The sequence below is a fragment of the Streptopelia decaocto genome (assembly GCF_964273445.1).
Source record: "Streptopelia decaocto genome assembly, chromosome: 1".
NCBI lineage: Eukaryota > Metazoa > Chordata > Aves > Columbiformes > Columbidae > Streptopelia > Streptopelia decaocto.
In genome coordinates this window covers 99,899,137-99,912,102 of record NC_138663.1, presented here as the reverse complement: position 1 = coordinate 99,912,102, position 12,966 = coordinate 99,899,137, and the positions used below count along the sequence as shown (strand labels likewise).

Here is a 12,966-nt window from a genome sequence, read left to right as displayed (position 1 = left end):
GCTCCATGCCTGACAAGCAGTGATTTCTCAAGAAATTATTGCACAAATAGGACCCACATTCAAATTAGAGTCTTCAGATCTTTAGATGTCAGGTTATTTCTTGTTAAAATCTTCTTTAAAGCTTCTCATGCTAAGTAACATAATTGAAAAGCAAATCTGAAAGTAAACCATGATTCGTAGTCTGGATATACATAAAATATTTTAAAGTAATTGTTAGTTGTAAGAGACCTTTATATCTACAGTTGCTTCCCATGTTAACACACCAAGAAGAAAAAGCAGGCCTAAAGATCCTTCTCTTTCCTATGTTAAGCTCATTTTTACTACTTTTTTGTGCCATGTTAAGAGGCAGCAAAGGCCCATATTTTCATCTCTTCAATACACTGGGTCTTTGCTTGAAATCCGTACCACAATATGAGCTTGAATCTCCAGGCTGTGTATGTAAGGCAAGTTTGGATTGAATCAGCAGTGAAGTACAATGTAAGTGAATATAAGAGTTCTGCCCTTTCCATACTGGCCCTCCAAGATTGTACCTGTGCTTTTTGCCATTCCCTAGAACAGTGACCTTGTTTGCAGGATTGTGCATGGTATCAAAAGCTTCTTTGAGTTATCACGTTTAGTTTTCCTTTCTTTTCTATATGTTCACAGGAGATGTAATAGAAGAAAAACTATGGTGGGAACTGGGTATTTAATTCCAGTACACTCAGCCACTAGGCTCAACTAGAAGCATATAATTGGTGTTTAGGAGATGTTCTCATTTTTCTGGGTGTTTTCCTAAGAATTCTTGTCAGTCTGTGTTTTAGTTAGTTAGTTTGTTTGTTTGTTTTCCGGCAAAGCACATTTTATTGGATAAACAAGCAAAAATGCCATTCCCCTCACCCAGCCCTGACCTTTTTGTCTCTTCTGATTAGAAGTTTCACTGAAGTTCTAGATCTCAATGCTAAACTTCAACGTCTTTATTTTTCAGTCCAGTCATCTCAATTGGCATTTCACCAGATGACATCACAGGTCTGAGAAGGAACATATAACCAAGTTTACTTTCCATCAGGTCACAGGAGAATGCTGGTGCTTGGATTTCGCCCAAGTCTGAGACTGGGCTGTGTCCTGGTAACTGGGAGGAAATTCTAGGTGCCATTACACACATCTAGCCCAAGTGACACTGGGCAAACTGTTGAATTTCTTTCCCTGATTTTACTATGAGAATGAATTTTCTCCTCTTGCAACTAGGGATAATTAATCAACCGATGTTTGTCAGGCTAGTACTGACATTAGGTCAGATCATCATAGTCTTTATAACATAATAGTAAATAAAGCATTTCTATGCAATGGAATTCCTCTAAACTGAAGCTGAGTAATTGAGATTGGACTGTGTCGATTTTGGTACCATTCTATACTTACTTACTGTGACAAACCCTTTTGCTGGTAGTGCTGTTATCAACTCACCATGGTCTCATGATGGACTGTCTCTCATGGTCTATATCACCAATGGGAGAGGAAGATTTTTGTTTTACTTCTCCCTCTCCCTCTTCCTCTCCAAAAAATCGTGGTTTTTAGAATGTAATGCACATCACTTCTGAATTATTAGTTACAAATCCTCTACTAAACAGAGTTAATTTACCCTATACCTCATATGTGACTTTTGTGGTTTCATTATTTTCTGTCCACTCTGGTGGCATCTCTTTCCTGTCATTATCACAGCTAGATTTAAATTCCTTCCAAAATTTTTCTCGGACAATCTGTTCTCTTCTTGATTGTTTTACTTCAAAAAGGAATCCATCAGTAGTTTATGTGAAAGTCTGCAATGTACTGATGTCTAATTAGTATAGACTTTGTCATACCTTGTGCTTTATTTCACTTCATTGTGGTGACCTTTTTGGAGTACAAAGTTCATTAATTGCTTTATTGCTTTTTAAACCAGAGTAATACTACACTAATAGCAATATTTTTGTTTTCACGTATACTTCTGGTATTTGACTGCTATGTTCAAATTATGAACATCCATTTAGTTAACAAGCAGTATTTTCTTTTTAACTGGAAATCAGTCCATGCGAGAACTACAACACGTATTTGTTTTAATAGTAGAGTAATTCAATAATAAGTTTATAGACAAATCTAGGCGTCCTTTCTTTGAGCCTAAACCACTTGTATTACACATTTTAGTATATTCAGACCTTTTTGGACATTTTTTAAATGTGACTAAGTTATAGCTTACACAGAAAAGCAAATAAAAACTGCTCCTGGAGAAGATGCAAATTTGTCTTCTGAATCTCACTTAAGTTAGTCAGGTATAGAGCCAGTCCTGGTTGAGGTAGTTTTGAGAATACTCAGAAGCAGATGGAGAAATATGAAAAGGAAAAAAAAAATATTGCCTGAAATATTATCTAGGACATGACATTCACACCCCCTCTTAATCTGGGGACTTCCATGCCCTTTAGCAAGTACTTCCAGAAACAACATGCCAATTTTGCTGAAGTCCCACTATTAGTTGCTCAACTTTGTGTGGAATTAAGGGGTTTTTTTTAAGTGTCTGTTCCTATTTTCACAATAGAGAGCAGTCCATAACCCGCTGAAGTAATTTAGTTCTACAGACCTCTGTGAGCTTTGACCCTCACCCTCTAGCATTATATTTCCCCACACTCAAAAAACTCTTACCTCACTATATTTGTGTGCTTCACTTCTGGGAAATGCAGCAAGACTCTCGCTCTTGATCTTTATATAGAAATATTCTAAATTGATGTCCTAGTTTTTCTGGAAATGGAGCAGACAGAGAACAGCAAAGTGGAGATTTAGTAAAATTAAAATACTTTAAGTTGATGTATACCTAATAGATTTAACTTTTTACGTCTCTCTGGCACTTTTAGATTTCCTTTTAAGTAACATGAATATTATGGTTAGCTTGAGAAAGAATTTGTTTGAGTTTGATAGTTTTACTTTAATTTAAAACGAAGAAAACTTAAAATTGTATCAGGTTAAGCAAAGGATTGAGGAAGTAAAATAGCCAAAAAGCAAATGGTTTTCAGCAGAAGATACCTGTAGGACACAATATTACAGTTTACATGGCATTCATGTTAATTATTGAAACCTGAGTCTTTCTCTCAAGTATGTAGCTAATAATTTGCCACTTCCTAAGTATTAGAATATTTTCATTTAGGTATATTATTGAATTAAATGCAGCTTTTTTGTTAATTTGATGCAAATACCATTCTCTTAATCAGAACTGGTCCATTTGCAAGTGTGTAATGAAAATGCAGTTTGGATTGGCACTGCTGCCTTTTCAGCTGAAAATATCTAGAAATACTGGTAAATGTTGATGAACTGTTGCCAAGGGAAATGCTACATGAAGAACATCCCCTTGCCATTGCTTGTTGGAAACTGGGCACATAACACCAAGGGAATTGCTCGAAGTTAATTCTTCTCTTTCAGTGTTTTCATAAGCATTCACTCTTCACTGTTGGAAACAGGAAAGTGGGCAAGAAAGATCTTTAATCTGACCACAGTGTTCTTGCATAGCTTACCAAAGAACTATATTTACTTTGATGTAATAACCACATGCGGCACTCTGTGGGTTACACTCAATGCCGTCCTTGGGTTTTGTGTTCATTCAAACACTGCACAAATATAAAGACCGTGAGTGATTATACAGGACTACTGCTAGATACTATGCCTGTTTAAAAAGTCCAAGCGTTAACATTTCTTGTTCTTGAGGGCTATAAATACACTCCCTTTCCGTAGTATTCTTCTGAAAATTTACAGAGCATTTTCATAGTAAAATACCTTTATTTTTTTCTCTCTCTGCCCAAAATATTTTTTTTGACTGAATTTCAAAAAAATTATATGGTTTTTAACCATTATGAAGAGTTTGTTCTTTATATTAATTTCATTTAGGTAAGGTGCTGAAATAAGAAAATTTGGATTAAAGTATTATTTTCTGAATTTCAACACTGTTAACATAGTCATTATACTGCACTGTACTTAAATAGTTCCTGATTGTTCTGTGTATTGCAGAGGAACAGACATCTTCTGCTGGGAAATCCCAGAAAGGACTTATAGATCCTTACCCAACATTTCAAAGAAGAAAACCCACTCGTTTTCTTAAAATTGGAACTCCTTTCTATCAGGACAATCAACTCCAGGTCAAAGTCTACTGGAAGAAAACAGGTTTGTCAAATTTTTGTTTCTTTTTTCTTTTTTTTTCTAATGAACTCTTATCAACTGCCTCAGAGTTGTAGAACTTATTGATATATTACAATGAACCTCATATAGTCAATCAAAGTTAAATCCTACACCCGTCCTTCCTTCCCTTCACCTTCACAGTAGAATGAAATGTTTCCTCTCCTCTTTGTGTTATGGATGTGTAAATATATGGCAGAGGGAAATGATGTGAATCAACTATCAAAAAATTATAGTCACCCAAGCTGGAACATTGGATCCTCCCAGAGGTAATTTCTAGTTAAGTGGAAATTGCTTCCGTAGTTTTAAATAGGGAAGCAGAATTTGGCCTTATGTTCAATGGAGCTTTTGTGGCTGTGAATGTTGTGCCCCTGGAGTATTGTTGGAGGGTCTCAAGCACACACGGTTCTGGGCAGATTTTCTGTTGATGGCACTGCAGTAGCACTTGTGGGACTTTGTCAGATGAATTAAGGAATAAATATATGTAAAAATCATACAGTGGTGTCACAAAAACTAAACCACAAAATTTCAAAGTATAGTGGCTTATGTTAGAGCCACAATAGGCTTCATGCCAAACTTTATCAGTCACCTTGAATTAGAACAGGATGGATAGTTGGCCACAACCACTGGAAAAATCTTTTAAGTTGGTTTACTGCTATGTTGTGTGCACCTTTCTGTTTTTCAGAAATATGTAACAACAATTTTATGTTAAGTCTTCCACTCTAAAGGAAAATGCCATAATTTTAAGTGTCTAATCAGATTCAGAAATTAAAAAAGGAGTTTTCCTTTCTTGCCCTCTGGGAGCATATAGTTGTTACACATTGCTGCAGCTTAGCCGTAACAGGTTCATATGCTGTTATTTGAAAATGTGCTAGCGCTATTAATGTTTTAACTTGGAGCAATCTACATGTGTAGCAGTAGCACATGTATAAAAACCATTCAATTTTTGTATTTGAAATAAAGGGCAACAAAATGGATAATCATATTTTCTTCTGGATTTTTTCGAAGAATTTTAGAAATATTTGAGTTCTTTTGGGTTTAGGTGTATGCCGCACCATTCTGATCAAAGAAAGGCTGTATAACCATTCAGTTATGCTGTGTAGCATAAGAATATATTGCACTTGATGGTGTGAATTGTGAGAGCTATCCTTTGCTTCCTAAAAAGTGCCCGCCTTTTTGAGTGTTTACCTTTCTACTTTCAAATCAAATGCTTATTCCTCCACAAAATCTGTAAGCTTTGGCTCAGTCTGACTACATACATTTTTTAAATGTTTGTCCCTATCTTGCCTATGCTAGTTTTCTTTTTTCTAGCTTTTCCCATAATATTTAATTTTTGCCTAACTTCATGGAAAGTTGGAATAATTTAAAATTTAAATAAAAGTTAAGACATTTTAAATTGTGAATACTACGTTTACTTAAACATATGGGTTTGGTTATGCAAAGTGAGATTTATGTATTCTGAGCTTGGGACTGATCACCTTAAGCTTTAGCCTTCTGAAGTGAGATGTCAGCTCATTGTCAAAGCTCCTTTTATGGTCAAAAAAGGAAAGCAGGTGACTTCTGAAGCAAGTCATCCCACACGGCAGCAGAATTGTTCTCTGGAGATGGCTCTCTTTCTTACGGAGTGCAGAAGGGAGCCCAGATGACTAGGTCGGACTAGACAACTCATTTGTAGAAGGCTTAGAGATGCCTTATGTCTCTCTGTGAGCTGAGGTTCAATTCTCAGCAGTCTGAACTAAAAAAAGTTGAGGGACAGGATTCAAAGATGAGGAAACCATGATGTCTGCCACAGGCCTAAGGCAGGGTTGTGCCACTCACAGTCTGCAGGCACGATTCAGCCCAGTGGAACAATCAATCCAACTGCAGCCATTTTTCTGCCAGCCTGTTTCCAGAAGAAAGATCATGTGTCCTGTGACCAAAATGACAACACCCCTAGTGAATTTCATCTTACAGATAATTTTCCAAAGTCACTGTTAGACTTAATGGAAGAAAAATCATGACCAGTACAGCAATATTCTTCCAAAGTAGATGTCTTGAACTAGGTGTTCACTAATTATAATGGTGGTTTAGATATCAAGCTTAAAAGTAGATGTTGCATCATAGGTACCTAAATATTCACATTGAAGTCTGGAGATGAATTCCACCCCGTGTTACATACCTGGAAGTAATATTTGTATTAAATGTTATAAATGCCTGTAAAAGGAAATAAAGTAATTGGGCTTCTCATAGTCGCTCATAGTTTGGAAGTAACAGTGTTTGGAAGTGGTTTAATCTCCAAAATCTTCGAAGACAGATATGGCACAGACCTGTTAGAAATGACATGGATTTACATGCCGTCACCTTGGGCCAGAGGTGGACTAGTTGAGTTCCTAAATTTCTAACTGTACAGCTGACTCATCTTGTATGACTCCATGACATCCAGTTGTTAATGGGGGACACTCAGAGGTCCATTTTGGGCACATGTTGGGAGCAAGCTGTGTCGCATGCACTAAGATATTTTGGTATATGCCCCAGCCACGCAGTGGAAGATGCCTTCATTATTCTCACAAAATGAACAGTGACAGCAAAGATGTTTGAGAAGGGGCAAAATATGGCTGGTTTTCTTTTCTTTTTTTAAAAGAAAGTATCTGTGTTCTGAGTGACAGCATACACAGTAACCTAGCAGGAGGCACTGCCTTATGTAGAACTGAATTATAACCAGTTACCTTCTCCTGAGGAGCTAGCAGCTTCTATGAGCTCTTCTTACAGGAGTTTGGAGGTTATGTAGTACATAGATGAGGTTCTGACTCTAAATTTACTAGTGACAGTTTACTTCAGAGCAGATCTGTTCCATCATGCAGGGAACACAGCAGGAGAAGCATATGGGCTGTGTCTTATTTTTACGGAAGACAGCAGTTAGTGGAGCCAGATGCATTGGGCATTGTACCCACATGTCTTTCTTCTTTATGAACTGCACTGTCTCGAGTCATGTTTAAGAGGTTGTAGGAGGTGTAAGAGTGCAACAACTATAATAGAAAATACCGAGAGAGAATTTACCTCAGCCTGCTCTATGGCCTGTTGTCTAGGTTATTGCCATTGCAGATAGGCAATCAGAGGTCAAACCCTTCCTGACAGGGAGTTAACCTCTGTGTCTCCCACATGGTGGGTGAAAACAAGAGTCACTATTGATTGCTCTGATCTCATTATTTTTGTCGTTTGCTCCTAAATCAATAGGCTTTTTTTTTGAAACAGGAACACAGCCATTCTATAGTCCTAAATCACAGAATCATGGAGTAGTTTGGGTTTGAGGGGACCTTTAGAGGTCATCTAGTCCAATCCCCCTGCAATGAGCAGGGACATCTTCAACTAGATCAGGTTGCTCAGAGCCCTGTCCAGGCTGACCTGGAATGTCCCCAGGGATGGGGCATCTACCACCTCTCTGGGCAACCTGGGCCAGTGGTTCAGCACCCTCATCACAAAAAAATTCTTCCTTATATCTAGTCTAGATCTCTCCTCTTTTAGTTTAAAACCATTACCCCTTGTCCTGTCGCAACAGGCCCTGCTAAAAAGTCTGTCCCCATCTTTCTTATAAACCCCCCTGAAGTACTGAAAGGCCGCAGTAAGGTCTCCCTGAAGCTTCTCTTCTGCAGGCTGAACAACCCCAACTCTCTCAGCCTGTCCTCACAGGAGAGGTGTTCCAGCCCTCTGTTCATTTTTGTGGCCTCCTCTGGACCTTCTCCAACAGGTTCATGTCTCTCCTGTACTGAGGGCTCCAGACTGTGCCTGTAAAACAAAAAGAAATTAAGAAAATATCACAAAATCGTGTGAAATAAGTATACTGATAATGGTGAGAGTTCTCATGATATAAAAAATAATTCAAGAAATATGAGTCTCAAGCTTGAACATATTGGACATTTGTATATTAAGCAAAATTTCAGGTGGTTGTAGGAATCTTCACTTTTTCTGGTTTGATAGTCAAGATTTTTTGTACTTTTTGTTCTGGACTTCATGGTCCTAACCAGAGATGGTTGTAGTGGTAGTGAATTAAATATGTTATTTAGATTTTAGATTTTTTTTTTTAACATGAAGAAATTTAAACCAGTATGTTGATATATAGTGTCTTTTAACTGTAATGAAAACTTTAACAACAATTAAAACAGAAGGGTCTCACTTTGTAGGAATGTTACTCATTTTCTATAGTAATAGCTGCTCAGAATTTTTTGTTGTGTTCCTGAATTCAGTGACCCTACCATTCTACTTAGACCTGAGAATTTTTTTTTTTTTAATTCTATCCAAAACCAAGATAGCTCTATAGAAGAGTTTTATACTGTCTCCCAATACTGTAGCATCACAGGACACTATGGATTACAGAAACAGAAGGAAAGACTTGTGTGGATTTCTTGCAGTCTCAGACCACTTAAGAAACACAAATGTGTTCTGAAGGTTGTTTTAGATTATTACTTTATTTTCATTGGTCCTTTTGTTAGCTGATAAATTGTTTTGGTTTTGAATTTGAAACATTTTACTTTGTCTGAAAAAGACAAAATAGAACAGAATTGTAGAATAATTTAAATGGTTTGGAAGGGATCTCTGTAGTTCAGCTGATCCAACCATCTGGTCAAAGTAGAACTAACTCTGAAGTTAAATCAAGCTGTTCAGTCCTATCCATAAGCCCTCTAACAGATCTTGCTGTTGTTTTCTGAATAACAGGAATTTGTCCTTTATGAATACCAGGCTGCAGAGGCTACCTAACGGTTTATTGCATTGTACCTTGGGATTTCCACAAGGTATGATGATGTCTCTTGATATTCAAAGTTAGTTCTTCAATTACTACAAAGAAGATGTATTCCGCAGTGTCATTTGCAGATGTGCCTCATGAAAGCCAGTGAAGGAACACAAGGATGACATCAGGGTTGAAGGTCTTGTTTTTATATCATCCCTCTGAATAGAACTCACCAGACCTCGGTCCTGTGCATCAGCTTCAATAGAAGTGGTGTTGGAAGCAATCACTGGACTGTCTTTATTGTACACTAAAGAAGTGATTGCTTAGCAGTACTTGGAAACTGAACACAGTGTTTGAGTTGAAGTCTGAGTAAGTGGATGGAAGATCCTATTGTCCCAAACAAAGGGTTCTGTCACCTGGTGTGCAAAAAAGCCAAATTTAGCATACAGAGATGAGATATTGTTTATTGCAGAGTTGCACAAGCTTGGATGCTGGAATGAAGCCAGCATACCAGAAAGTAACAGCCATTATATGCAAAATCTTATCTACTCACGGCAGTCCTACAGAGCCAACTGGTTACACGTTTGCATACTGGTTACATAATGATTTTAGCGTACAACTAGCAACGTTCATCTAAAGGACACTTTATCCAACAGTCTTCAGATATGTCCTAAAGCAAGACTCAACTGTTTGTGCAGGCTTCAAAATATCTAAAGCTGCAAGGTCAGTCTCTCTGATTAGGGTGTTTTGGAAATCACTCTTACCTTTGTCAGACTGACCTAAAACTGAAGGGATTTACATATCTTTAGGTTAGAAATTGCAGGCGGGATTCATTCTTTTAAGTGATAATGACAACAATCCTATTTCCATATATACGCATCATAATGTGCTGCAGTTTGGTAGCAGGAAAGACTGATCTAGGCCTGTTCTTTAAGCATCATTTCTTAAGTCCCATTAGCTTCAGTAAGCATATGGCATGAAAGGAATGTAGGATCTGGAATTTACATTAAAATAAATCTCTGAAATAATTTTTCAGTTTGAATGCTTTGGTATGATGGCAATAATAACTTTGCTTCAGGATGTATGCTAGCAAAAATAACTCCACACTTCAAGCAGTACAAGGTGCTTAGCAAATGCACATAATTTTGCTAGACAGAGTCATCACAAAAGCAGATTGTAATTATATGAATACAACAGCTTCTTTCTGAAAGAAGAAAATTTCTTTCACTTGCTGCCTTTGACTTAGGCTTGGGATTAGAGAAACACAGTACATTCCTTCAACAGCATGAATCCCACTTTTGTAAACGAAACTAAGAACTTGCTTGTGGCCAGATTTTTTGGCCATCTTGACTGTGTGAAATTAGAAATTATGTGCTATTTATGTCAAATAGTGGAATCAACTTAAACAAATCACTTTTAACTCCTTGGTGCTGGAGTCACAGAGTACCATCCATTACCAAGAACGGATGCCGTCTGAACCCCCTACTTAAAAGGATTAGCTACTTAGGATAATTCAGATCCTTAGTATCTCATGTGGTAATCAAGACTGAAAGTGTGAAAATAAAAAGTTCCTTATATTTACTCTGTTCCCTAGTGATTTGACAACTAGAGAGCTGAGTTTTGGGACTTCAGCTGAGCAGCCTTCAAGTTGCTGCAAATTTGTGTATGAAAATGAGATATTTCCCATAGACAGAAGGAAAAAAAAAATATGATCTCATTGCATCAATTCTCATCACTTACTGCAATAATTATAATACATGAAAATATTAGAATGTAATTTAGTATGATAATTCCTTTTCAAAGCAACATGACACAATAATATTTTTGAACCCATTGCTCTGCCTTCACTACCATTTCCTTAGCGGCTCTTACTTGAGTACAATGTAACTCTCTTTGCACAGGTAAAGCTTTAGTTTCCTTCACTTTTCTTTGAATGAAGTCTATGTGCATTTATATCCCCCTGTTTAAATTAAACACTTAAAGTACTCCTAGATATTTAAAATCAATATATCTGCCCCTTGGTTTTGCTTAAAAAGACAAATATTTAAAATGCATTAAGACTTGGCTTCAGGCTTCTTTCTTTGTGTTTCTGGTAAATGCTAAAGCAGAAAGGCAGGGAGAGGCAAAGAATCTTCCATTGTCTGATAAATCAACCAAACAAGAATAATGAATTAAATTACAGGGAAGAATAAAATGCAAGGCAAGGCAAAGCAAACAGAAAACTACCATGCATGCTTTTAAAACCAGGTCTTAGGAAAACAAAATTAACTTTCACTTAGTTCAGGGAGATAAATGAAGTGGCCATACATGCTGACTCTGTTTGCAATAAGGTATTTCATATGGCAAGTTTTAAAATAATTGAAAGCTTTCCCTCTGTTATCCAATGAACCTTTTTCACAGAACTAGAGCCATTGAAGCTGACAAAACCCTTCAATACCAGGGGAATTTCTAGCTGTTATTGTAAAGAATTCAGTAGTTGCTTAACACTAAGGAATTATTTAGTTTAGTACTAACTGTTGCACTAGGAAGATCAGTGTTTGAGCAGCTGGCTATTTTCTAATCATCAATATTTAAGCAGTAAAATATTTGTGCTTGAAGGTGTCACTGTGTCCAGATGGTTCTTTCAACAAGACCTCACTGTTTATTATAGTGACATATACACCAATATATTGCTCTCATACTTCCATGCGAATACAGAGACATTGGCTCAGGAGAAGTTGATTGTGTCGGTATGCATAATGTACATTTGCATTTAGGGATTTAATTAGTAAAGCTGGCCCCAAGCACAGGAATCTTCAACTAGATCTCCTCTTTAGACCAGTAGACATTGCATAACTTGCTTTTCCATGTGTGCTACAGCTGACTCAGCTGCCTGTATCCTATGGGCTTCCCCAGCATCCTTCCTGGGGAGACGAGTAATGCTGTCAGCTTTAACTGCTGTGGGAAATTATTCCAGAGTTAAAAGAATATCCTGTCAGAATGTCAGGATACCTCTGTGTGGTTCCTACTCCTCCGTAACTTTGCCTTACGTAAATGTAATGTAGTTCCAGGAAAAATGTCTTCGCTGTTTTTCTGCCTACAGAGCATGAAAAGGAAAGCTTCTGACCCTCTCCAGTTATGTTTGTTGTACTTCATAAACTTACTACAGGACTTGAACTATTTGATTTGCTTTTGGCTTATGTCCAAATGTGAAGTGCTAACAATACTTAAAATATTGCTGGTGAGAGTCATGAAAAACATCAACAACAAATAATAAAGTCTGGTAGAGCAAACAGTGTGCAACTTCTCAAATAGTCTGCAATTGATTAGTGGGACAAATAGTAAAGTTTTAAAATCACATTTACGATAGCGGCAGCCTCTGTGGCATCTCCACTGCAGATGAGACAATATTGGGGAGTCTTTTCAATGGCACATTTTACTGCACTTCTTCATGTTTCCACAGGCAACAAAAAAACATCACTGGTTGCCTTTGACTTGTTTCCAAACCTCCATACCTTTCAGGGTAGGTGGTTAAAGCTCTTGGTATGAGAAACTTAGGGGCAATTCTGTCCAACGATTAGTCCCAGGAATGTAATTGGAACTGATTCAAAGTCTGCCAGGAAATTAAATATCAGAAGCCAAATCAGAACTTACACACTGTTGTCCCAGAGCTCAGACAACACAGAGACTGATTTTGCTTAGCAGGAGCCCACTGGTGTCTGCTGAAGGCAGTTTGTGGCTGTATGAGACTGGTTTTGTCCAGAATATTCACCAGACTATAATAGTTCTACACTTCGTATGGCTGATCCACTTATTGCTTCATTTTAAAATGTACATAGGGTATGCTGTTCCCAAGCCCTCAGTATGACCTGAATCATACACCAGAACACCTGTAATAATTGTGAAAATGTATTTAATTTGACTTAATCTATGCATTTAAAATAAGTTGTCTTTTTATTCTTAAACTTAATAACCAAGTACAAATTTGAGCTTGATTTCTTTTGAACTTACATTAAAAGATCAAATAGAAATGTAATTGCGAATTACCTAGTTCATGAGTGCAATCCAAAGATAGACCATCATTATGTGGGATGAGTGCCTGCAGCCTGCAGAGGCAC

General features: G+C 37.3%; 1 protein-coding gene across 2 annotated transcripts in view; it reads left to right on the top strand.

Annotated features, from left to right (window-relative positions):
* ANOS1 (anosmin 1) overlaps positions 1-12,966 on the top strand; it is a 141,133-nt gene that overhangs the window by 106,393 nt on the left and 21,774 nt on the right. Inside the window, exon 9 of one of the 2 annotated variants that reach the window (XM_082051559.1) lies at positions 4,003-4,155. The exons of the other annotated variant lie outside the window; for it this stretch is intronic. Within the exon in view, the coding sequence (XP_081907685.1) occupies positions 4,003-4,155 (153 nt within the window). The remainder of the gene's footprint in view (positions 1-4,002; positions 4,156-12,966) is intronic. 2 annotated transcript variants of the gene reach the window in all.